This window comes from Corvus kubaryi, unplaced genomic scaffold (genome assembly GCF_017639235.1).
Source record: "Corvus kubaryi isolate FWS band 111438036 unplaced genomic scaffold, C.kubaryi_AGA036_p1.0 37341, whole genome shotgun sequence".
NCBI lineage: Eukaryota > Metazoa > Chordata > Aves > Passeriformes > Corvidae > Corvus > Corvus kubaryi.
In genome coordinates, this window is record NW_024581112.1 from 10,485,719 (window position 1) to 10,511,529 (window position 25,811).

The 25,811-nt window shown below is 44.6% G+C and overlaps 2 protein-coding genes across 7 annotated transcripts in view; one reads left to right on the forward strand and one right to left on the reverse strand.

The window, feature by feature from the left end:
• The window catches only part of SIDT1 (SID1 transmembrane family member 1), a 40,336-nt gene extending 37,699 nt beyond the window's left edge, over positions 1-2,637 (forward strand). For all 3 annotated transcript variants that reach the window (XM_042031167.1, XM_042031168.1, XM_042031169.1), the window contains 2 exons: positions 673-786; positions 1,191-2,637. In XM_042031167.1, the coding sequence (XP_041887101.1) occupies positions 673-786; positions 1,191-1,253 (177 nt within the window). In that variant the 3' untranslated portion in view covers positions 1,254-2,637. The remainder of the gene's footprint in view (positions 1-672; positions 787-1,190) is intronic.
• Positions 2,638-4,411: 1,774 nt separating this feature from the next.
• USF3 (upstream transcription factor family member 3) overlaps positions 4,412-25,811 on the reverse strand; it is a 29,772-nt gene continuing 8,372 nt past the window's right edge. For 2 of the 4 annotated variants that reach the window (XM_042031166.1, XM_042031164.1), the window contains exons 2-7: positions 25,138-25,271; positions 24,180-24,244; positions 22,213-22,241; positions 19,810-19,892; positions 18,707-18,803; positions 4,412-17,641 (exon numbers count right to left, since the gene is read on the reverse strand). In XM_042031166.1, coding sequence (XP_041887100.1) covers positions 11,175-17,641; positions 18,707-18,803; positions 19,810-19,892; positions 22,213-22,241; positions 24,180-24,226 — 6,723 coding nt within the window. In that variant the 5' untranslated portion in view covers positions 24,227-24,244; positions 25,138-25,271 and the 3' untranslated portion in view covers positions 4,412-11,174. The remainder of the gene's footprint in view (positions 17,642-18,706; positions 18,804-19,809; positions 19,893-22,212; positions 22,242-24,179; positions 24,245-25,137; positions 25,272-25,811) is intronic. The other 2 variants (XM_042031163.1, XM_042031165.1) reach the window with 1 other exon arrangement.

Below are 25,811 nucleotides of genomic sequence, written 5' to 3' on the forward strand. Positions count from 1 at the left end.
AAAGACTCTGGAGAAGTCTTGGGCTGCTCATGGGGAGTTGAAATGGCTGAACTCATTTAGCAGACTTGTGACAGGAGCATGGGAAGCTGTGCTGAGCCAAAAATGACTGTAGCTGTGTAGAGGCTGTTTATGACCCAGGTGATCTGGAGGTGATTGGTCCTTCCTAGGGGACAGAGGAGGAGCTGGGGATCTGAAAAGAAAACCGGGAAAATCCTGACCAGTGCTGGGTGGAAGATATCCCTGGAGCAGATGGCCACCTGGGGTCAACCAGGTCAGCCTGCCTGGGCTTGTTAGGGCTCTTGGTGACCTGGGAGGCCATGAAATCCTGACTGGGTGCCTTCTAATAGGATGTCACATCCATCTCCATGGAAATGAGGGGCTTGCTTCAGGGTGGTCTGATGGAGGCTGTACAGCTTGTGCTATGCAGAACCTCAAATGTGGAGACCAGAGGCTTCCCCTTGGATATTGGATTGTGGTCCCAGCTCCATTTTGAGGTCCAAGTATAACATTGTGTTCCTGTCCTGCCCTTGCCACATGTCTGGCCAGCACAGCACCCTTTCCTGAACCCTGCTTGAAGAGTTAAGACAGAGTGATCCCTGTAGGGTCCAGTGTGGCCAGCAAGGGCCCAGTATGGGTGGATATCAGGTCCTGACCCTCTGCCTGCCCTCCTAGGAGACTCCAGCAGAGTCCCGGGAAAAGAACCGGCCATGCATCCTGCTGGGATTCTTCGATGACCATGATGTCTGGCACTTCCTCTCTGCAGCTGCCTTGTTCTTCTCCTTTCTGGTGAGTCCTGCTGAGCTTCCTACTCTGCTGGATGGCCTCACCCTCTCCTCTTTCACCTTGCTCCCCTCTATCCACGTGGAGCTGTGACTGCTCCAGAACTCCACAGAAGTGCCCCAATTCCTCTGCTTGGCTCTACCTCCAGACTTCCTTCACAGTGGGATGCTCCTTGTCAGTGGGATCAGGGATCAGACTTCCTCCTTTATTTCTCTCCCAGTGCCTCCTGGCCTCAAATTCCCTCTGGGGCTGTGGGTCACACAGCTGTTGTGGGGAAGCTGAGGGGCTGCTGTTGTGACCAATGACGCATGGATTCGTGAATACCTCCCATAAAAGCAAGGCTTGAAGATCTGAAAGGAAGACCTCCCTGGCCAGCAAGACCTGAATCTGACATGCACTTTCCTCCTCAGGTCCTGCTGACCCTGGATGATGACCTGGATACGGTGCGCAGGGACAAGATCCCAGTGTTCTGAGTCCCCAGGGACATGGGCGCAGAGGTGTCCCAAACTGCTCAGCCAAAGGCACTGGGCCACGGGTGTCTGTGGGGAATGAGCCTGCTTCTGTGGCCAACAGCCCAGTGGGAGCAGGAGAGCTGGATCCCACAGCAGGCATGAAGGGGTGCTGTGGCAACTGAGGTGGGACCAGGAGGGAAGATGACGTTTGCTCCTTTCCTGCCACATCCTCTGGGGTAGGCTTGATCCAGAGACCAAGGCTAGTACACAGCCCTCTGGCTTGTGGGTGCAGAGGGTGCTGGAGCCAGTGATGAGGGAGGAAACAGGAGGGGAGGCATGTTAGAGACCTTTGCTTCCCTTCCTTCTTGCTGATGTGCTCTGCATCCTCTCTGGTGAGCAGGCTTGAGAAGTGCCATGCAGCTCCTCCTGCATTGGGAGCTGATGCCTGCAGCCTGCAGGCTGCTGCCCTCAGTCTCTTCAGCAGCATGGGGAGAGCATTTGGTTCCTGTCCTGTAGCAGCTGAGGGAGCAAAGGACTCCAAACTGAGGTGGCAGTGGGAGGACTGTGCTTTCTGTTTTCTTCTTTTTGTTGGAGAGACTCCTCTGGTAGCTGGTGGGGAGCCATGGTACCAAGGCTGCAGCATTGGTGAGAGGTGGTGAACTGGAGCTGCCAGACTCAGAGCCTCCTGCCTTGCTCTTGCAGCCTCTCTGTCACTCAGCCACGCTCCTGTGGCAGCTCCAGTGCTGGCACTTGTCAGTCACAAGTGCTCTCCTCAAGCGACCCTAAGAGACACCGCACAGCAAAGCCACAGCCTTCCGTGGCAGCCCTTGGCTCCTGCTGTGTGCCTCGCCAAAGGAGCAGGGTGGAACAGGGAGGTTTTCCAGCAGCCCCAGACTTTCTCCTCCCATGACCTTGCTTTGCAAAGCAGGTTCCTTTATGGCCTGGGAGTGTGAAGGAGGTTTTGGGGCAGTTGGGGTAGAGCTCTTCAGCTAAAGATCTGGACCAAATTTTCTTCTCCAACTTGTCTGAATCTGAAATGAGTTTTTTAATGGCTTCTGCATTCTTTCCAGTTTCTTAGTTATTTAAAAAAACAAGAATAAGGTGTGAATTATTTCAGGCCTTGCATCTAAAATGGGACCTGTTTTGCTAATTTGCAATTAAAAAGTGTTCTTTGAGGCCTGCTGTCCTTATTCTTGTCATTGCCTGAGCATTTTTACTTTGGTGTATGTGCATGTAGCCAGTGATGCAAAGGTTTCATTCCACTTCTGCTTACTAAAGCAGATGACTCTGGTGATGTTTTACTCCAAGAGTCTGTATCTCCTTGAACAGTTTTGCAACAGCTGGTTTTTATTTTTTTCTAAGTTGGAGTTTGTCGAGATGGTCAATAAAATGGATGTTCCTGGTTCTCTGCTCTGCCGGTTAATCTGAATTCTTCTTGCTTGTGCTCTCAGCAGCAGCAGAGACAGCAGTCGTGGCAGAGGGGTGCCCAGTGGTGTCACACAGCTGAAACCATCCTTGGGACTGTCACAGGCATTTCCTGAGCACAGGTGTGGATGACCTGCTTGTTCTCTTAACCAAATTGCCTTTGTGAGGCTACATGAAGAACAGACACTCATTTGTCACTGTAGTCCCTTGGGCAGGGTGAGGAGAGGGCTGGAGGAGGAAGGACACAAGAGGCTGCCAGCCTTTATCTTTCCGAGCAGAGCTGTGCTGCTCCGGAGGGTGTTGGGGTAGCTGTGCCAGATTGAAGGAGGACCTGTGTGCCCCCAAATTTGTCCAGTTCTGGGAACACATTTTTATAAAATACACTCTTTCTCCCTGTGTCTTTCATAATCTGTATGACCTTTCATAATCTCTCAGACCTTGTTCCAAGGTTGTATTTGTTTCTAGCCAGGAAGCTGGTTATCTTCTCTAAATTGAAATGTGAGGAAAAAATAATGTTGAACAGCAGTTGGAAGGCTCGACGTAGGAGGCAGAACAGCATATGGGCTCGCTGGGCTGAGCAGATGAGCACAGCATGGAAGGGTAAGGTGGTAGCAGGGAGGGAGAGGGAGGCTGGAGAACAGCACAGAACGAACAGAAAACCACGACAGAATTCAATTAAGTATAAGGAGAAGCACCTCAAGCCTGAGAGATGGGAGGAAGGGTTGGAATCGTCTCCCTGCTGCTTCTGTGCTTCCAGCTTGATGCATCAATTTTTAAAATCTCCTCTTAGCTCTGCCCTGCCTGCTGGGCTCTCTTCGTGCTTCAGCTCTCCCACCTAGTGGCCACCTGAGCCTTCGATTGCTGCGGGTCTGGCTGGGCACCCGGGCCCTGTGCGCTCCCAGCTGTCCCAGGCACGCTTGGCTCTGCAGCCCTTGCCCCAGAACTGGAGCTTGTCTGGAGTGCTGCTGTCCTTCTCCAGGCCCCTGCCCTCGGGAAGGATGATCAGCTTGTTGGGTATATGGGGGCCCCTCATTCCATGGCCTGCAGGGGTCATGCTGTTGTTTTCTCACCTCCAAGAGGGATGTGTAGGGGTAAAAGCAGAGCAGCACCGTGGAATTGTGTTGGGAGGTGAGGGAGCCTCTCTGCTGCCCATGGGCTGGTAGTGGAGTCCCTGCTGTGCTCATGCTTGGGATAAGCTGCTGTCACAACTCCTGAAAGGCAAACAAATGGTGCCACAGGTGGGGACACCTCCCACTAGAGCAAATGGCTCAAAGTCCTGTCCAGCCAGGCCTTTCTAAAGATGGTGCATGCACCACCTCTCTGGACAACCTGTTCTAGTCTTTTACCACTCTCATTGTAAAAAACTTCTTCCTTACATTCATACAGCTGTTTTAGACCACTTCAAAACCAATGCAAGGGACTGTGATGAGAAGCATTTTATAAAGATGAAGTTGTATCTCAACAGTGATCACTGTCACTGGAGCAGGGACAGCATTTGCCATGTATTTTTTAGATACTACAGGATCAGTATTTATTTCTCCTGAACTACATAGTTTTGTATCTCCAAATAATGTGGTGCATAACTCTGGCATAGGCAGAGAATGTACATCAGTGGAAAACTTTGACTGTAAATTCCCAGTCTCAAAGCAAAGCTAAGTAATACTCTTAAGTATTTTGACCTATACTTAAGAGTGAATGGCATGGCTTTCCAGGGGGAAAGAAGCTGTACCAACAAGAACACAATATTCAAAGAGTGTTTTTCTTTTTTTTTTAATAAAATACTATCATGTTCATATCTATACAAATAATTATTACAACTATTAAACAAAGTATTACATTTAACAATAGAAATCTCAGAACTCTGAACAAGATCAGGGTTTGGGATATTTACACCTGAATGCAACACATTTGTAAAAAGATGTCAAAATAAACAGAGCAAGATCTTATTTACAATTGGAAGATGATGTTCCTGTTCATTCATTATAGATTTCTACTGCAGAGTTCCTATTTTCCATTACAAAATAGTAAGGACTTTCCACTGGGACCGTATCCAAGTCATTTACAGCTGTATAAAACAGAAGCACAGCAGAATACTCTGGACTGAATATAAATAATTTACATTGTGGAGGGCAACAGCATCTCTGATTAATCTCCTGTGGCAAAATCCATATTTGCTTCCCTTCTCACAGTGAGCAGGCAGGAACAGGGTCCAACCCCCCACGAGCTCTGTTGTTTCACACCTGTGATTGCCAGAACAGCAGCACATATTGCAAATGTGAAAACCTTGTAAAGATACTTCTGGTGAGGCAGAAAAAAAAGCCTTTTAAAAAAAATTAATCTCAGAAAAACCAGTATCAACAAATAATGAATGGTGTCTGTGTAACTAAGCAGGGCTTGCTCGCAGAGAGTATGAATTTGTGTTGTCAGGACTAAAAATCTCTGCTAAATCTTTCACCACGGAGTAACCTACTCTGAGTGGGAATAAAGCCCTGGTGCTCTGAGGTTTCCAATTTATGGATGGCAGAAGCAGTAGGAAATTGAAAACACTCTCACACAAACCTGTGTCTGCTACCCATGCTGGATCATGGCAGTGGGAGAAGGGAACAGCAGTAGGTGGTAACAGGTCAGGTGATAGCAAGGAATGGAGCTCCTTACAGCACTGTATCAGAAAAGCAAATATGACTGATCTGGTATAAACTGATTCAATTCTATTCTGTCTTGCCAGTGAAAGTGGGATCATTATTAAAGCGAGGAGCATGAAACTTACTAGGGGAACAGCAAAAGATGACAGCTCTTAGCACACTCAGTCATCCAGAAACAGCGGGAGTTTACTGAGTCCTTGAGCCAGGACTGCACAAGTACCTCAGAGAAACGTGAAAAGACAACAGGACACCAGAAATAATTAAAGGGCCCCTCTTCTCCAGCCATGCCCTCTGCAAGTTGCCCTGCCACACGACTTATTTCCTGCAACAGCACTACAGTCACCAACCACAGCAGCAGCAGCACAGCTTTAAAGTGCAGTAGGAAATCTGTGCAAAGTTCAGGAGGCTCTGGACTCGCACAGTGCATTTATTTTTTTTTCAGAGAGGTGCTCTTCCACCTGGGCAGCAGCACAGTGATGAGCTGGAAGCATGAGCTGGAAAACCCATCCCAGTAAGGCTCAGCCCCCAGCTCAAATCACTTCAGTTCTTATTTTCTTTAACTGTTCCTAAATGAGGTCCTTTCTCTCAAGAAAAAGGTATATAAATACTAACACATTTATATTTTATTGCCTGCTTTCAGTTTAGTCTATCTCTCCTCTTACTCTCCTAGGCTGTTTAAGGGACTAATATGGACTACACTGACATATGTTGGGCAATAATAAATAATATTGGGCAATCCAGCCCAATATTATTTATTATTGTTTGTTGGAGTCATTTAGGCCAAGCTGAAACCCACAGCCACACAATGCCTGTCAGCTGTGGCAGTCCCACCCCAGAGGTAGTGCCCAACCTTTCCCTTCCACTGCTGATTTTTCTAAATTAAGCAGTACTGGGTATTTTTCTTTCCTTCAAAGCCAAAACAAACCCTGTATAAGTAGCCTTCAAAAAAAAGAATTATGGAAGAGAATATGCAATTCTCAGGCTAACAAATCACAGCTAAACCCACAAAATCTTTTCCAAGTACATCTTGAAAAACAAAGGAACCGTTAATTCCTGGGTAGTCTTCAGGAGAAAAAGATAAATGTTGACATTGATGCTTGCTGAAGAAAATGGATTTGCTTGTCAAATGGTTTTCATAACAAGTAAACCAGAATCATTCCATCTGCAGAAGCTCCTTTTTCAAACTGCCCTCTCCAAGCACAGGTCAAGGTAAGGTGAGCTTTATCAACTTGATGGCTAAGCACAAGTTCAGTGGGAGGGGAAAGGGAAAATAAAGAAAAGAAGGATGTGTAAGATGTTGCAATTGCTCTTCTTCTTTAGAGCAGAACCTGAGGCCCTGGGGAAACACTGAGACACCAACATGTCAGTGCCACAAACTTACCTACAAAACTAAGTGCAAGAAGCCTGGTGGATGTGGAATGCCAGGCAAGATTAGTTTACAGTGACAAGGAAAACCCCAAACAATTTAATAATTAAAAACTAACAGAAATTTAACGTCTAATTTCCTCTCTTTCGGTGTGAAATATCCAGTCCCTCCACTGTTCCTCCTAAAGGCAAAAGAGTGTGGATATGTGAGAAGATGAAACCCACAAGCTGCTCTCAAACCAGGGGACCAGGCCAGGCCCAGCATTCAAAGCCCATCTTGGACAGTCAAGCAGACCAAAAGGCTACACAACAGATCCAATTTTCCTTTAATTAAAGTTACCTGAAGGCCAGTCAGCAGTGTAAATATCAGAATTTGGATGAATGCGTTGATATGAAGCCCTTGCAGAGAGGTCTGCCTATCTTTCTTCTCACAGCAGTCTCCTGATCCCACACCAACGGGATCATTTAGTGTCACTTACAGCATGTAAAGGGACTCACACAGAACTTCAACAGAAATTGCCATGTTCAAGGAAGGGAATGAAATGATATTTCTCCATCCTGGTCTCATCAGGTTTCAGAAAAAGCCCTGAGAAGGACGAGAAGGTGCCCTGTCACAACAAAACACAATCCTCCAGAGAAGACCAAGGGTCACACAGTAAGTACTTCTCAGCCACACACCGCAAAATCGTGCAGTTCCTGCAAAATCCCAGCAGTCTCTGTATGGCTGAAATGCCTGTGCTGTGATTCCCTGCACAGCAGGCATCCTGTGAGCAAGGAGGAGCTGGTTTTGGTTGTCTTTGTAAACAGAAAGGGGGCACACAAAAGTCACTGACACAGTTACTGCCTCTTCAGAAAATGATGTACAGTGTGAAAAAACCCCAATTTAAATCACAGCTGACATACTCTATTGTGAATACTCAGGACTGCACTTAACCTTGAGACAACAGCAGTAAATATGGAGGAATAAGAGAATAGAACAGGTATCTCAGTTGAAAGGGACCTACGGAGATCATCCACTCCAGCTGCTTGGCGTGCCTCCATCCACTTCAGGACTCAGCATGTTGTCCAGATGCCTCTTAAACATGATTGTGGCATCAACCACCTCTCTAGCAAGCTTGTTCCAGTGTCTGAGCACCCTCCTGGTAAACAAATGCTTCCTAATGTCCAGTCTGAATCTCCCTTGGTGCCTCTTTGAGCCATTCCCATGTGTCCTGTCAGTGGATCCCAGGGAGAAGAGATCAGCACCTCCCTCTCCACTTCTCCTGTCAGGGAGCTGCAGAGAGCAAGGAGGTTGACTGTCTATCCAGATCCATCTCCAAAGCATCCGTCAACAGCATGTCCAAGTTTGGTATCATCAGCAAACTTGCCAATGGCGTGTTCAACTCCTGCATCCAGATCAGTGATAAATACATTGGATAGAACTGACCCTGGAACTGAGCCCCGAGCAACACTGCTGGTGACCAGTAGCCAGCCAGACCAGTAGCCCCATTCACTGTAAGTCCTTTGAGCTCTGCCCTTCAGCCAGTTCTTCACCCAGCACACCATGAACCTGTTCATCCCACAGCTGGACAGCTTGTGCAGATGGATGCTGTGAGGGACAGTATCCAAAGCATTGCTAAAATGCAGAAAAATTACACCCACTGCCTTCCCTTCACCCACTAGGTGGGTGGCCTTATCACAGAAGAGTATCAAATTAGCTAGACAGGACTTTAACTTTGTGAACCCGTGTTGCCTGTGCCTGATGGCTGCGTTATTCCTTAAACTTCTTTCGACAGCACCCAGTATAATCTTCACAGTTTTCCCAGGAACCCAGGCTAGACTCACAGTCTGTAGTTCCCTGGATTCTTCCCTCCTGCCCTTTCTGTAGACTGGAATAACACTGGCTACCTTCCCATGAGCAGGGACCTGTCCAGACTCCCAGACCTTCAGTAGATGACCGAGCAGGGTCCTGCTGTATGTCCTGCTTGCTCCTTCAGTACTCTGGGATGAATCCTATCTGGCCAAGTGGATCTGCGGACATTCAAGTGTTGCAACAGGTTTAAGTTTATAAGCTCTCTCCAGCTTTCACAGACATCATAAAGTAGTGTAGTTTTAAGAAACTAATGTGGTATTCTGTGAAAGTCTGGAATGATAAGCAGGATTAGCAGCTTTATATAATAAAAGTCCTGGAAGCCAGGTCTTAATTTTTCACTAGTTTGTCCTGAAAGCCAAACCCATTGCTGCACACAGAATGCCATTTAAAGAGAGCAAGAATGGGCAGGTTTGCTTCCCTCCTCAAAGACCACACAAGTGTGTAATGCACAAAGTGGCTCCTGCTTCAATCCCCCTATCCCTACCATCCAGAACCCATGGAACAGTCACTGTTACGGAACTCACCTCACCATCTGAGGCAGACCCTTTGAGACCCACTGCACCAGAGACACCCCTTTGGTCGAGTCTCAGCAGGGCACACCCAGACCTGCAGCTGGCTGTCAGTTTGAGGCTGAGAACTGACTCATTCCTAACCCCTGCCCCCTGCACAGGCCAGTGGCTGCCACTTGGTCAGTGACTGCCCTGTGGCAGAGAGAAGCTGCCTTGCTGTGAACTGAAATACTCAATTATTTATTAGAAACAGAGAACTGATCCACCACTTAGATTTAGTGTCTTAAGATAAGCTCCACCTGAATTAAACAAGGAATCCCAACCACGATCAGAACTGTTTTGCTTCACCTTTGCAGGAAAACACCAGACCCCAAATTACAAGAGCAGAGACATTGTCAGGACAGACTACAGACACAGCCCAATTAGTTTTAATTTTAAAGCCTCCGTACTTTCCTGGATCAGTGTAAAAGGGCTTAGCAAAACCAAAGTCTGGGCAGCCAAGCTGTGGAAAACTGTTTCAGGTCCCTCTTTGTGGGTCCTGTTCTTGGACATGGAGGAATATCTTCCTTTCCACCTTTCAAAGAAAAAGAAACAAAACAAAACAAAGAATCCCAGGGCACCTGCTCCTCCCCATGCCCCCACCAGAGCTTCTGACAGGTCCCAGGAGCAAGATGATGCACTGACGGTCAACACACAAGAATTTCAAGCTTGGAGACGACTGCATGCAAGGGAACCTCAAGTTACCATGTTGTTTGAAGAATCAAACCCAGAATGGTATTTCCAAACACATAAAAGACATATTTCTGCCCTGTTAGGAGAAAAAGCACACTGCAGAGACATTAAATAAATAAAATTTACCTAATTCTTCCCTTTCCTTTAAAAGAAATGGGACCAAAATTTGTTAAAGTACTGGAGACTCAGCCAGCGCACACACATTCACTCCTTCTCTCATGCATCTACAAACATCATCCTTCCTCAAATCCCAATGTCTTCCGTGTGTTTCACTCTCAACACATCCATGTTCATCCATGTCCCTCCTTCAGCCACACAGGTTTAGGTAAAAGGTGCATTCAAGTGCAGAGTACTGATATTAACTCAGGCTCAATCCTATCAGCAATATCAAGTAAAAACTGTGCCCCAGGAATTCCCACTCATTTTGTGGGATGCGACAGGCTGAGGTCCCCTCCCATGTGCTGCCTGGTACAACAAAGGGCTGTCACTCACAGAAAGCAGAAAGCTGGTGTTAGAGCATGGGCCAAAGAAAAGTGGAGGGGAAAAAAGAAAAGGACATTAAGAAGGTGCTAAACAAGGTACAAAACCCACCCTGAGGTAACTTGCAGCAACCAACACTGAAATGGCAACAAACACGGCTGCTGTCACTGCTGACTGCACCAGGAGTTGTGAGCTACACTAAAACATTGACTGAGTTCAGCAGTAACTGAAGCCACAGTTGAAGCAGATCCAAACAAGATTCTTAGAAACAGAAAGTCATGGGTTAAAGAAATCTAAATTTTCTAAAACAGTATTTTTAATTGCTGACCATGGGAGCACACAGTAATTTTCACCATGTAAAGTAAGCCTTAAGTCAAGTGTATGTGACAAGCTTCAGACAGACAAAAGCTGCACAACAAATGCCTTTTCCAATCAGCACTGGGTTAACACAGACTTGACTTGTGTTGAGGCTCTTGAAGATATTTTACAAAGGAAAAAGTGAAACCCAAACCATTTCAAGCTCCTGTGCAGTTTCAGGTAAACACATCAGGAACAAACCGATACCTGTAGCACTTGTTTCCTGTCTCCCATACGGATGCTCTCACTCCATGCACTACTGGGGGCAGCCCTTACCTTGGGACAATCAGACATCAAACTTGATTGTTGGAAAATCAACAACCAATATTTGCACAGCTCTCAATGTTGCATCCTTACTGTTTCCTAGTAAGCAAGCATTGCTATAGGCACTGGTGCTTTAGAGTTAGTAAGGTGGGTGGAAATACAACGTGTATATAAATATGGAAAGTACCATCTACATACATTCAGGCAAACAAACAGTGATGCTATGAATGGTCTCTCCAGGGGTGCCAGTAAGATCCACTTCCTTCTTCTTAAATATATAAACAACACATCAGACCAGAAGTCAGTCTGCCAGTTTTCATACAGCGGAGCTGCAGTCGTGACCTAAAATATGGCTTATATTGTGGGCAGGGCGGTTTGAGGGCTGCTTGGAAGAATCTGAAGCAGATGTGTTTGCAATAGAAAGCAAAGGTGACATCGCTGAGCCATCTGGAGGAAGAGCTGTGGCTATTTCTGGAAACAAAGAAGTTAAGTTAAAATTGGATAAGTGCGATGTGTTGGTCATGTGCATTGGTGGCATATCTGGAAGCAAAGGAAAACTCGGCTGAGCAAAACCAACAGGCCTGGGAGGAGACAGAATGGATCCAAATCGATTGTTTAAACCTCCACTGCTCGGCTTCTCCGTGCTTGGGTTCGGAAACATTTGATTGGGAAAGTAAGGGATAGAAATGTCATTGGAGAGGGTAGGGTGGGCAGGAGAGTAAGGTGGATAGAAAGATGGCAGTGTATTTTGAGGATCAACTGGGATTAGAGCTGGTGTCCGAGTGGCACTAGGCTGAGTGACTGGTGGGATGAAAGAAGCGTTAGCATTTATTGGTGGATTCATGCCACCCTCCGGAATAAAAGGGAATCCAAAATTCTGGGAGAGAGTATGTTGGTCAGGGGCTGCGTTGTCGTTGGACACTTGAGGGCCATCAGACATAAATCGGACAATGCTTCCTCTTTTTTCTATCGTGGACTGTTGGCGCCCAAGGATCATGCTGCCACTGGTGGACAGAGGAAGATGGGGAAGACTAGGGTCAAAGACATTTCCGTGTCTCTGATTGCCGGATCGATTCCTTTCGGGCTGACGTATTTTAGAACCTCCATTGTCTTGCAGAGGATGCCTCGAGCGCTGAGTGACCGAAGAATTTGGCTGACGAACAGAAGGCTGCCCTTGCTCGCCATTTCCGTGAGAAACTGCAGGGTGAGGGTGAGTTGGCCTCGCAACTCCATGCATATTGCTGGAAACGGGTGTGTTCATGTGGTTCTTAGTTCCATGACTGTCTGTCATCCTCATGGGGTTGGACTTCTGCACAGAGATGTTTGGGCTTGTATTGCGACCCTGAATGTCTCCTGAGGAAGAAGAACTCGAAAAAGGAATAGTCAATGAGCTGTTCCTTGTGTTAATTGCCCCAATGGACATGTCACAGCTTTCCCTGCTCTGGCCATCACCATCCCTTCGGATGTGGACACTCTCTCGTGCTGGGGGACAGTTGTACTCAATTGTGGAGGAGGCACCGCACTGCGTGTTCCTTTGATGTTCTGGGATTGATCTTTGGCTTCCACTGACTTGATCTCCAAGGTGAGGGGCGAGCAAGCTCTGCATGAAACTTTGGTGGCATGTGTTTTCATTCTCCCTTGATGGCAGGGTATTCCCCATTGGAATACCCTGTACTGGCGGGTAGGGCAGTCTCTTCTGTCTCTCTATGGATGGTGCAGCATTCTGACCAATTCGGAATGCTTGTGACTGCATGCCCCGGAGGGATGACACAGAATTGCCAATTTCACTGTTTCTTGAAGCCTGTACATCAAAATTGCCCGGCGGTTGCTGATTGGGTCCAGAGGGCTTAAATGTTTGGCAGTCAGAAAGACGCTGCACATCCGAGCCAACTGTGTGGTCAACTGACAAGCGGCCCTGCATATTATGAATCGCCAACCCTTTATTTCTAGAAACATCAAGATAGCTTCTCATTTCAAGCTGGTCAGAAACCCTAGGGCCTTGAAGAGATATTCCTATTCTCTGCTCCGAATTAGAGGGCGTCTTCCCAATGAGGGCCTCAGCAGAATAGCTGGAAACTCTGTTTCTTTCCTGCCTGTGAGGGGTGCATGTCATATCTGATGGTCTGGTTACAATGCTGGCCTGGGACACCATTTGCTGCTCTAAGCCCCTCGAGGTCATAAGTCTTTGCATCTGATTGTGCCCCGACACATGTTCTGAAGTGGAACCTTGCTGTCTGCTGCCAACATCCTGTTGCTGTTGATGCATAATATCCTGATTGATATGGCTCTGAGGGTGGTTATGGTGGTTTCTGCTTGTTGCAGGATTTTCACAGTTCTTTTCAGGCTGGGAAGCTCCAAAGTGTTGCTGCATCTGCTGCTGCATTTGTTGGTGGTGAGGATGGGGCTGACCACCTTTTTGCCGTGTTTGATCACTTCCATGGTGTTTTTGCTGTAGAGAAAGCTGTGTGGCTTGTGTTCCCTGGATGAGATTCCGTTTCTTTTGCATCTGCACCTCCTGCTGTATCGTTCGCTGTTGGTGGACACTGTGGGGTTGAGAGTGGATGGAGTTCTCCCCGTGAGTGACGTGGTGCTGCAGCTGGTACAAGTGGTGCCTCTCTCTTAGCTGCCCAGCCTGCTGCTGCTTCAAGTACGGGTGATTACTGTGAAGGTGAGAGATGCCTTGGGCAGGGACATGTTGAATTGGCTGCAAGTGCTGCCCTGCCTGGCCTGGCTGCTCTGAAAGTGGTGGCTGAGAACCACACTGAACTTCAGTTTGTCTCAAAGCTGGCGCTACGAAATTGCTGTTGGGTGGGAATAACCTACTGAGGCCATCAGCATGCCCTTGATTGCTCACTGGTGCCACTGAATTGGATGAATTAGGAGGAATCTGACTGACTAGCATCTGTGTTTGATCAGCAATACCCTCTGGTGCTCGGTTCATCAGCGCCATCCCCTCAAGCCTTATGGGTGCTGTCTGGCACTGCTTTTGCCTCTTTGCTGTAGAAAGCAGAAGGTCATCCTGAACGGCCCTCTTGGCAGAGTCTTTGCGACCTTCGTGGTTTTGCTGCTTTAAGTGTGATTCCTGCAGCTGGGGAGCCTGCATGGTGCTTGCCCTGATAGCATTCAGTTGCTCCTGAGCATATTCACTCATCAGAGCAGGTCCCGGAGATGGATTGATGTATGTGCTAGATGGAAGGGAGAGGCTCACAGTTGCAGGGACACTTGCAGGCTCTGAAGACTGGGATAAACTCGAGCAACTCACCAGGGGATGGACAATGCGGCTCTGGTGTATCAGATTATTCACGCTTAGACTGGTTATGCTGGGTGTCTGGGAAGTGGAAATCTGCAAAGGAGTGTTTGATGTTTCCACACCTCCTACAGAGCAGCTTGGCTTCTCAACCTGCCTGTCGTCATTTGTCTGTACTGTTTCATGAGCACTGAATTTGTTCGGTGCTGCTTCCAGCGGCCCTGCGTTGTTTTCTTTCACTGACTGAGGTTTAAAAGGCTGTTGCTCTCTCTCCAAAGGTGCAACCTCAGACTTAGAGATGATATCCCTTGTGTTAACCTGTATTCCCCCTCCACCTTTCTCAAGGCTTTCCTGGTCAAAAATAGCTCTCGCTGCAAGAGCTACAATGTCAGTCTGTTCTGAAAATGTGCAGCTGTTACAGGTACTGGTTGAGGTGCTGCTTGTGAGATCTTCTCTGGTGGTGTCTGGCAGCATAGATGCAACTGAGAAGCCTCGACTGCTGCCAGAGCTGGTTGACATCGGGGAGTCTGCCTGCCTGCTAGTGATAAGGGAAGCACTGACTACTTCCTGATCAGAGATGCAGGAGTGATGCGGGGAGAGAGTGTCACTTTCCGTGTTCATCAGCAAGAGTTCCTGCTTCTCAGGCAAATCAACATTTGATTCTGCTGATTTAGAGTTTTCCATAGGAAAATTAGAATGCTCCCCCTGAACAGTAAACGAAGAGGTTTTTTCCACAGCTGTTCTTTCTTTTGTGAGATCAGACAGCATTTTGGTTAGACCCTGTCCTTCCAACAAGTCTGCATCTTGCATTACCACTGAGGAATCCTGTGCAATGTTGCAGGACTCCGAATTCATTCCTGCCTTGGAAGCGTGACCTGCTGTGTTGCTCTGTGCTACCAAAGTCCCAGCAACCTGCAAATGTGTCACCTGTGCTTCTTTACGAGAGGATGTTAAGGTGTTTGGAGGTTCACAGGGTTTGGGAGACTCCGACAAGGCAGAGGCAGTTGGCGGGTGGCTCTGAGATCCCTGGGCCTGCTGGCAAGGAGCAGCATCTTTGGCTGCTGGTGGAGCGAGCAGCAGCTGCTCTGACACCACAGACTCCAGCGGTGAGGAAGCAGATGCCTCTGCTGAGCTCGGCTCGGGAGCAGAGGGGGTTTTCACTGCCTGTTCAGAGCTCGCAGCCTCTTTGGAAGGAGAGTCAGAAACGCTGACGCCGCTCGCTGCAGCCGCGCCGCCCGCCTGCGATGTGGTTACAGCCTGTGATGCTGCCGGGGCGTTTTCTGGCGGCCCTTCGCCATTTGAAGGCTTTGCCACCGTTTCCACAGGAGCACAGTCCACCTTCCCTGCATCTTTGCAAGGAACTGCTGGGCAAGACACTTTATTATTGACTGCTTGGTGTTTCTTTGTGCTTGGCTTTTTGTTTGTCCTTTTTGATTTTGCACTGGATGGCAAGCCAGCAGCCGCTTTTTGCGGAGAAGCATTTATGGAATTAGATGCGCTGGTTAATACCGAAACCTCTGCAGGCACTGAAGATGCCACAGAAGTTGGCAATGACACACAGTTGACTGTGGCAATCTGGTTATTGACAGTTGCAGGATTGGTGGGGTGGCTGAGAGACAAGTGCAAGCAGCTCTGCCCAGCCATTTGCGATATGCTTTGATTGAGGTTAGCTAAAGCACCAAATGTATTGAGGGCAACATTGGTATTTGGATCCTCGCTGGTGGTGGGCTGAATAATTTGCATAGGGGCTTGGTTTGAAGCTCCGGATGAAGACATCACAGGCTGCAATGCGAAAAGCTGCCCATTTAATGAGATAGTCTGAGGATGCTGTTGATTGGACATTGTCACTGAAAATGTCTGCGCAGAGCTAGAAGATGGCAAAGAAGATGGCCTTGGTAATATATGGACAAGGTGTTTCCCTCCAAAAGTCTGTGGAAGAGAGGCATTTTGCATGGAGCCGCTGGAGTTGGCGACTGCAGTCGGCCCGTTCACGGGAACTCTTACAGAAGCAGAAGGCTGAGCAGACAGGAGGGGAAGAGGATTCTGATTTGCAGCTTGTATAATTACAATTTGCTGACTAACATTTTGGCTGGGAACTTCGGCTCTCACAATGGGCGGGCACGGAGCAGGGTTTGGAGGCTGGAGAATGATGACATTCTGGTTAGCTGGTGCTCCTGTCACAGCTGAGGCGACTGGCTGAGCCATCTGAATCACCTGCATAGCTGAGTTTAATGGAAGGATATTTCCTGCAGCCTGAGCTTTAACCTGTGGCTGGCTGATTAAAGGCTGTATAGGTACGGGTGGGCACGAGGGCACGGTAACTACAATCTGTTCAGCTGCCTGGCCATCCCCAGGCAGAGAAGCATGCAAACTGATACTTGTAGTCAAAGGCCTGCTGTGGGCAGAAGACACAGTCCCAGCACCATTGACTGGCTCGTTGAGGAGGGCAGTCATTATCCCGGATGGCGTTTGGCTCAGCGGCTGAACAGTGTTTCCTGCCAGCTGTAAAGTTGTCCACGTGGTCTGTGTGTTCCCAGCTGAAGGCATCCGGGTAAGGCTACTCATGTTTTTCAAGTCTGAAGTGCCAACACCTGAAGAGCCTGAAAAAGACCAGCAGTTTTCCAGGGGACTGACAGCCAGAGTGCTTATTGCTGTCACAGCCTTAACTCCTTCTGCTGCAGACGTCACAGGCGTCCCAGCACTGCTGACCATGTCGGTACTTCTGAGGACCTTTACAGAAGAGCAGCTCTCTGCAGTAGACAGTCTCACAGGTGGCACACAAGCTGTGTCTGTGGTTGAAATAGCACAGCTCTCCTGGACGTCACTCCTGGAATTGTGTGTATTTGAGCAAGTTGCATTCACCTGTTGAACTTGGGAGGCTTCCACGGAGGCACTGGAAGGAAGGCTAGCTCCCTGCGGGAGTGTTTTCTTTGTTGATTTAGTGCCCTCCTCATCATTTTTACTTTTGGGGGGATTTTGCTCATTCTGTGGTGCATTACTTGAAGAACACTGCAGTTCCTGTTCTGTTGCAGGTTGAGGTGTGCTCTGTGAGCTGGCAGGAGCAGCGGCGGGCACACCTCGCTCGCTCTCCGGGGTGGAGAGCTCAGGAACATTCCCTGCTGGAGCTGTCTGAGCGGATACCAGCGGAGAAACTGTAGGTTGCGTCCATGGCTTATTTTCTGTGGGATAAATGCTAGCAATTGTCACAGGAGTCACTAGGTTGCAAGTTCTCTGAACTGGCACAACGTTGGCTGTTTGCTTTTGTAAATTATGACCAACATTAAACGTTATTCCCTGCACAGATGCTCCCTGGTTATTTCCATTGGGTTGAGTCCCATTTGAATAGACAATGATGTTCTTCTGAACCTGATCACTGGGAATAACAACCGAGACTTTGGCATTTTTGAGGTTTCCTTTCCAGTGGATTGTAGGATCATCATACAGGCAAATATCATTTGCTTTCAGTAGCTCGATGTATCTCCCATTTTCCTTTTGCAGTTCGTCCAACTGTTTCCGGAGCTTTTTTATCTCTTCAGCTACAAAACAGTGAGAGCACTCCATTACATCAGCACCAGAGCAAATAATGAAATAATGTTACCACATGACTTAGAGAGTAAACACTGTGTAGCAATGAAATAAATTGGTGAAATAATTTGAACAAATCGTTAATAATGTATGTTCTTTTCAAATGGTTAGCACAACCTAAGTGAAGACTCTTGTCCTGATAAATCTCTCTACTGAGTGAGGAAGTGAATGAATTTCACAGACTATTCTATTACCAATAGCTGGATATGTCAAATTACTTAGAAAAAAACATCAGGACTAACTTGGATGAAACTGAATGCTAATCAAAATTGTTTAATTCCCGAAGGAAAGACAAGCACATGAATCTTTTTCTTTTTCCTGCTTTTTTGCAAACACCAAAACTGTTTTTATTTAATTGTTAATGTCACAGCTTTCCAGGAGAATTAAGTTTCATTACATCTAAAAATTACAGCCAAAATGAAATACAAAGCATTTGTGTAAAGCCACAAAACTGGCAACGCGCCTGAAAGATGGCTCACCAAACTGGGAAAATCACAATAAAACAGAAAGAAAAATCACAAACTACAAGATTAGCTTTGAGATGATTTCTGTCATACTTCTATCACTGTACTTTTACACATCTATTCAAGTAAATTTTATATGATGCATTGTATTTTTATAAAACGAGCCATTTTAACTTTTACAGCTTTTCAAAGGAAAAAAAAGAAGGTTTATGAATGAAGGAAGATTCATCTTTTCGATTAAAAAAAATCTAACTGAAGTTTGTCAGAAATCATTCTGGTCACTACAGTAGAATAAACTGGGACAGAATTTACCAGATGATGCCACATCACCTATAAGCTCTGTAATTACTCATAGCTATGTGCAAGAATACTCACTTGGGCATTCAATTGGCTTTTTGTTTCAAGATATTCTAAGCAGCTGTATTTTTCCTATATGTGCATGATGTCTTGGGATTCCCATTTGTGGATCCAGGCTTTGTTGTTCGTCAGTACAGAGACACAGAAGAAGTGAGGGACAGAAATTCTAGAGCCCCCAGCAGCATCTGTACTTACCCTGCTCATTGCTCCCTCCATTTAACAGAAGTTCATCATTCTGTCTTTTCATTTCTGTTATATACTTAAAGGCCTGATCCAGGATCATGTTCTTGCTCTGCAAAAGAAAATACACAGGACAAAGGTCTAGAATTTGTAAAGCCATTAGTGATGAGGCTGCACTTTTTCCAAGAGGTCTTTACTTTAAAAATATGCTCTGAATATCACGGGGTAGGGTTTGTTTTCTTTTGGTTTGGGTTGAGTTTTTTTGGAGGTTGTTTATGCAAGATGAACTACAGGTTTTTTGAGTGATACTGACTCTAAAATGCCATGAGATTTTACAGAATAACATTTTCAATGCTGGAGCTGACACTTCCTGATGCCCAGAGGTGGATAATACTAAGGCCACAGATCCTGAACAGCCAGCACCGTTTCTTGTTCATCAGCCCAAAATTCATGTTCACTAATAAACATACACATCACATGAAATTTCCAGGATACTGCCTTGTAAATATTTTATTAGGAAAGAAACAAACATGAAACAACTACCCAGGGAGGTATATGCATAATTCTGAAAGTAGTATACTGGGGAATATGGGAAAAGAAAATAACCCATCCACAATCATCTTTTTATGAAACTATGCTTATTCTGCCTGCACAACCTTTGTTCACTTCTTAATTTCTTCCACTGTTTGGTAGGAAGATTCCTCTGTCTTGAAAAAGATGCTTCTGTGCATCAACCTCAGACTGCTTTGCTTCATCTTTTGCAAGCAGGGTGTCTTAAATTACTATTATTATAATTTCAGTTTCTGAATTGTTTTCAGGCCCTTATATGAAAGATGACAAAAATAAGAAGTCATATGCAACACTTTCAGATAAAATGCTCAAATCTGTGTAATTACATTTATGTGACCCTGCACTTCCAAATAGGAATTCTATTACAAACAGTCTTTTAAATACTAATAACTGGTAATATTTTCGAGCATATTAATTCAGACAGTTTTGCCTTGTTGCTAATACAAACAGTAAAATTAGTATTTATACTTCTATGGACAAAGAAACATTTAAACATTTGACAGGAAACTTGTATGCACCTCTAGATGCACCTCTAGATGGACACTCACCTGCTTAAGTGCTGGCGAGCAGGGAATGAGTTCTCCAATTCTGTTTATCCCAGCATTAATCTTCTTCTTTCGATGTCTCTCCACTAAGCAAAAATAATACGGACTGTGTCAGCTGGTTGGGCAAGTCAGCACAACAGCAGCACAACTAGGACAATGTAAGGGCTCATTAATACATTATTTCATTACACATTGGAACCCGGAATAACCTGAGTGAGGAAAAAATTCCCCTGAAGTAAACCTCAGTTATCGAATTAATACTCAGTGGAAACGAGAGCTGTAATGTAAGGAGCAATATCTTTAAAAGGTGGAGATATTTTGGACCCCTTCATGAAAAAGAAAAGTCCCTACAAGTCAAAATTCAGGTTTTGAAACTGCTTTCTAAGACAGTTTCATGACATCCTTTTCATGAGGCAGACTGAATAAATTTAGGCACACAGAAAGCAAATGAACAAACATTATGGAAAGAATCAGTTTCAGATTTGGGAAGCAAACCCATGCCTCTTAAATACTAATGTCAAATTTAGCACCAAAAGAGAAATAATGTAGATTTTATCAGTCTCCAGGCTTAATTTTAAATTTATATTGACAGAGCAGCCAGCCAACACTGAACATAGCTGCACTTTAGCTTTATGGATTATCTGTTACTCTTTTCTATGTCCAAAGTTTTAACTGTTCCACAAGGTCTACCTGACTGGGACTAAAGACAATACTGAATGAAGAGTACTTCCAGTTAATTACCTGTTTTGGAGAAGGTCAGAAAATACTTCATTTATAGTCCTTTAGTGACATCATTTACCTATTCAATAGGTCTGAATATGGCAGAAAGGGTCTACACTTGAAGTCTAGGAGTGTACATACCTCTGGGCATGTTTTTTACAGACAGTATTTCTGTTTTCCATCCACCACAGTCAGCCTCTTTCAAATATAGTTAGCTCTCATGTAGCTATTTTTTTTTACTGAAATATTTTCATGCTCTATGTAAAATTAAAACTATTAGATGTATTTTTTCAAAAAAAAACCTGGAAAAAATTCTGTCATGGCTCTGTCAGGATTCAAACCATTGTGTTGTTCATTCATTGTGCTGAATGAACCTTTTTATTTGTGCAGTTGTTCTGCTTTTGGTGACACACAGAAACAAACTATGACCTTCAGGTGAGTGTATTTCAGTTTGCTCCTTTACAGAAGACTCACTAATTTAATTTAAACAGTCTTATTTCAGTAGCCTGTCACTTCAATTTACTGCTCTCAAACTGGTTTTTTTTTTGTATTTCAGGAGAGACTGCTGGTGTTGACAGAGACAGGCCTAAATACACTAAACATAGCAAGACAAAGTTTCTTAGGCAAGAAATTTACCATATTAATTAGTGCAGCTCTGTAAAAATTAAAACACAGGACACCTGGAACTTAATCTTTATATATCTTACTAAAACATACAGATACCACAGTGTTTGTGAAGTGCTACTCTTTTGTTTTGAACACATTTGCCACACTCTACTCAGCTTGACCAGATATTAATGACTAAACAAGTATAGGGTTGGAGGGAGCTGGTCCCCACATACTGCAGAGTTCAGCCCAGGTGATAAATATTTTGAAGAGCTATCAACAAGTAAAACAGGAACTGGGAATTCCAGTGAAGCCAGCAATCTTAGAAGTAAACCTGATAAGACTGTTTCCTGATTCTTCTTAATTCTTAAGAAATTGGCCACACCCTGAGCTCACTCAAGAAGCACTACATTGCACAGGCTTCACATGGAAACTGCTCAGTGGTTTTTCCAGGTGAGTTTGTTAAGACCACGTGATACTGCTGTTCAGTGAAAGAAGAACTGCCATCAATTTCCTGGATAAACCAGGCCAAAACCTGCCAGACTCCTCCCCAGTCCATCCCTCTTTTCCTACTTGTAGAAGATGCCATTGGTGCTAGACACTGACTGGGTGCTGCCTGAGGGATGCAGCTCCTGCAACATACAGCCAACATCTGCACAGAACTTCTGGGGTGTCAACAGCCAAGTGGGTGCCTTAGGAAGAGGCTAGAGGAATACTTCTAATCTGGGGAGCCTCTAAAGCTCTTAGGTAGGACACCTGTCGCTATTTTGAGAGAGGTGGATATTAGTTGTGTGTGAATGACTTATTTTCCTTTGGAATTGAACACAGCTCTTAATTTACTAGCTTTGGAATGGCAGCGCATGGTGCTTCTTCATACTTTACCTTTGTAGTGTGGAAAATAGCCAACTAGAAACAATCTGCACAGATATTTTATGCAAAGACACAGAAAGGTGTTTGATAGGGTGAAGCTTTTTAAGTGCACTAAACTCCTATGGAGGAACCTTCTCCATGCAAAATATGTTTTACTACTCCAAAGTATCTGTGCCTATTTCCAGACCAAACAAAGCATAATGTTCCTACCTGCATTATGTGTCTCCCGGTTTTTCTTTCTGTGAAATAGAAAGGAAAAAGAGTGATATGAAACTGAAGGCAAAAAATCTGCATACGAACAAATATTTATTTTATTATTTCTATTACAGCTAAAAATACTAAACATTATAGTCTGCTCTGTGAAAAAGAACAGCAGAAGTCACAATCAGATGTTCTTGAACATTGGTATTAAATAGTTCCTAACAAAAATTTATTTGTGCTCAGACTTAAATCAATTTCAGTATAACAAGGCACAGTGTAATATTCCACTTGATTATTGGTACATATTTATAGTGCAGAGCTGGGTCTTTATGTTCCTGTTGCACTATGAAGAGTTCAATAAGGCCAAAGATTTTAAAAAATAGTTCTGTTTCTGAGGAACAAGGCAGTTAAGTATTTTCTGAAATGTTGGCTTTTACATTCACTGGATCACTGAAACAGGAGAAAACTTCACCATGCACGTTGATTTTTCCAGCCACATTGCCTTCAAACATCATCGCTTCTGGTCTCAAAGATGCTTCCTTTATGAGAGAAACCAGAAATACTGTTCCTCTGCAGCTGCTGTTCTGTACTGTCTCAAAATTCTGTATAGGTGTAATTTGGGCACGTGAGGGTTGTCTTTGTTTTCAGATGCTCACCTGGGACTACTGGACTGATGTCAACAAATCATTGTGCAATGCCCCAAATTGCTTTGCGGGCAGTCAGTAAATTCCAAATGTGTACTCTACATATATAAATAAGATGTACTATACACATGCACTAAGACAAATACCTTCAGGAACTATAATGTAGCAAAGCATGTGGTTTCTGGAAAAATCAACATTCCAGAAAAAAAAACAATTTCAAGAAACTTCTGTCCAGCAGCACACTCCCAGTCTAGATGTCTGCTAGGGTACACAAAAAGCAGAGTAGCATCTTCTGCTGTCCTTTTCAACTGTTACAGAACAGTCCAGATGTAACAAGGAATCTGAGGTAAGAATGCAAGATACACGTGGAAGATGCGTGATTACTATGAGGCACAGTATCCTTCATGCTTTGAGTTGATACTTATTTCTGGTAACTCACTAAAGATAGTGTGCACCTGGAGTAACTTAGACAGTGATTATGAGACAGTAATGTTACTGTTACAGGTCAAACCCGGAGATATCTGCTAGGAAACAATGCTTAAAGATGATCATTAATACCAAATGTGCACAAGAATATAAGGAGTGGAGAGACCCTTCTGTCCTTTGATTGACATTACCAATACAGAACATAAAATACTGAATTAGCTGGGTAAGAAAGAGTCACGAAATCCGTGAAGACTGAAAAACTTTCTGTAGGACAAACCAGTGTTCTCTCTGAGCTTTTCTTGATCATAAATCATATCCTACCTGGTTACCTAGTATGAGATGAATGCTGCATTTAACTAAGGACTGAAGAACTCCCCTATCAATCAGGCATTAGATCAACCATGCTACTACAATGGAACGAAACTCTGGAAAAGTTGTAGTGAGCACTGAGTCACCTTGTTACAAATTTTGGTCATAGTGTGTTGCTGTACAACCTCAAGGTGCAGTTTGAGTTCCAGCAGAGATTTGAGATGTAAGATCCAGATTCCACTGGGAGTTGAGGAAGAGATCTAAATTACTCTGTCAAAATTAGTACAGTTACCCCAATATCTACAAGGAGCCTCCACAAAAATAGAGGCTGCGCTCTAACCAAGGCAGAGAAGTAGTTTTACACACATCAGAATAGTCAGTGAAATAATTAAAGAATCTCTTTTGCATAAGTGACCCAGGTAGATATGTCTTCAACAAACAGACAGGGCAAGAGAAAACTTTTGGATCAACCCTGATCAACACTCAGAACTTCTTGTCCATACCCTCATTGCCAAACTTTTAGCTAGAAACTCCGTAACTGCAACACGACCGCAGACCACAGAACTACAAAATAGTAATTTTCCCCCAGAAACTCACCGATGTTGCTTCTTAGTAGGTGTCTCATTCTCTGTCATCTCTGGCATGGTTTCAGAGAAGAGAGCCTGAGGAAAAATCATGGAAGGAATCAACAACTCCCGCACTCTTCTGAATTCTTAGCACATGACATTTGTTACAGGGCTTTGCCTTGGACCACAAGGACAGGGCCCTACTACAGCGTAGGCACAAGTCCATTCCCTTGACTCAGAGCAGCTGATTTGTTGAGCATTAAAAATTAAGCACATTACCTATGTTTTGCAAAATGTTTTGCAAAACCGGTCTGCGATGAACTGGTTTCCATTTCCTCAGTTACTTTAAATATAAAAACAATTATAATCCAAACCACTATAAGCAAACAAGAAGTAAAATTAAGAGTATGTAATTGTTTTTCAAATGGGAGGAGCAACAGCTGAACTCTCTCTTATCAGCCCTTCCTCACCGAAGATGCACTCAATTCCCAGTTCAAAATAAAGTATGAATGCTAATCAAAAAACAAGCTACAATGAGGACATTTCATTAACTACAAATTTAGAGTGCTCTAAATGTAGCAGATTACAAAACTTACTTACTATTAAATTACTGTACAGCTTGGTTACCTAGTATAAGATGGTACAGACAAACAGACAAAATGACATCCCAAATGTTCTCAGATATGTGAAATTCAGTTAAAATTAAAGTTATGAAATAAAGTTATACACAACAGCATAATAAATTGCACCTAACGTGTCCTCATCTTGAACAGATAGGTAGTCTCTATTCAGACAAAAAAAAATTATAAAAATACACAAAAGATGAGACTGTCAATGATGGTTGAACACATATCTTCCAGAGAAATGAATTTTAGAGAGCAAGTGACATAAATACACTGTAGATGACAACAGGAAAAAATAGATCTGTTTTTTGATGTCTGAGCTGCATATTGACTTTTATGCTTCTATTCACTCTCTCACCAACCAACCTGTTCTTGCAACTCTTCCCATGGGCCCTCAGACTCCTCGTGGCTTCACCTTTCCCTGGCTCCTCCCAGAAAACTCATCGGCTTCTTTTAACAGGCTTCGTATCTTTAGGGTATTTTTTGTCTGTTTGTTTGGACTGCAAGGAAGTGGGGGTGGTTTTTAATATAACTTTCAACACCCAGCAGTTCTTAATGTAAACTGAGCCTACCATTACTGACACTGACATCAAAAACAAACCCCCAAAATAATACCACTACAAACCAGAAAGCCAGTCACCTATAGAGCTCCCAAAGCACAAAGCACACACTTCACAAAGTGCTCCGTGCACAAACCTGTGTGTGTGTGTCAAACTAACAGAAATAATCTATATTCCACCAGAACTGAATTCAGATACTGTTTTTCAGCCTTTATACTCTAGAAGTTATTTAAATGTACTGCATTCTGTAAAGATTAAAGAAGGAGAAACATTAGGGCTGATGCTGTTTACCACTCTAAGTACTTTCTCTGTTCCAGTGGGAGATGTTGGCAAACCATAAAATAAAGCAAATAGGAAACCACCTATGAATAAATCCAACTCGGGGAACTCAAAAGCACCTGCCAATTTCAGGAACATAATTCAACTCCACCTACACAACAGTGTCCACACCATCACAAAACTGGACATAATCCTTTCTGA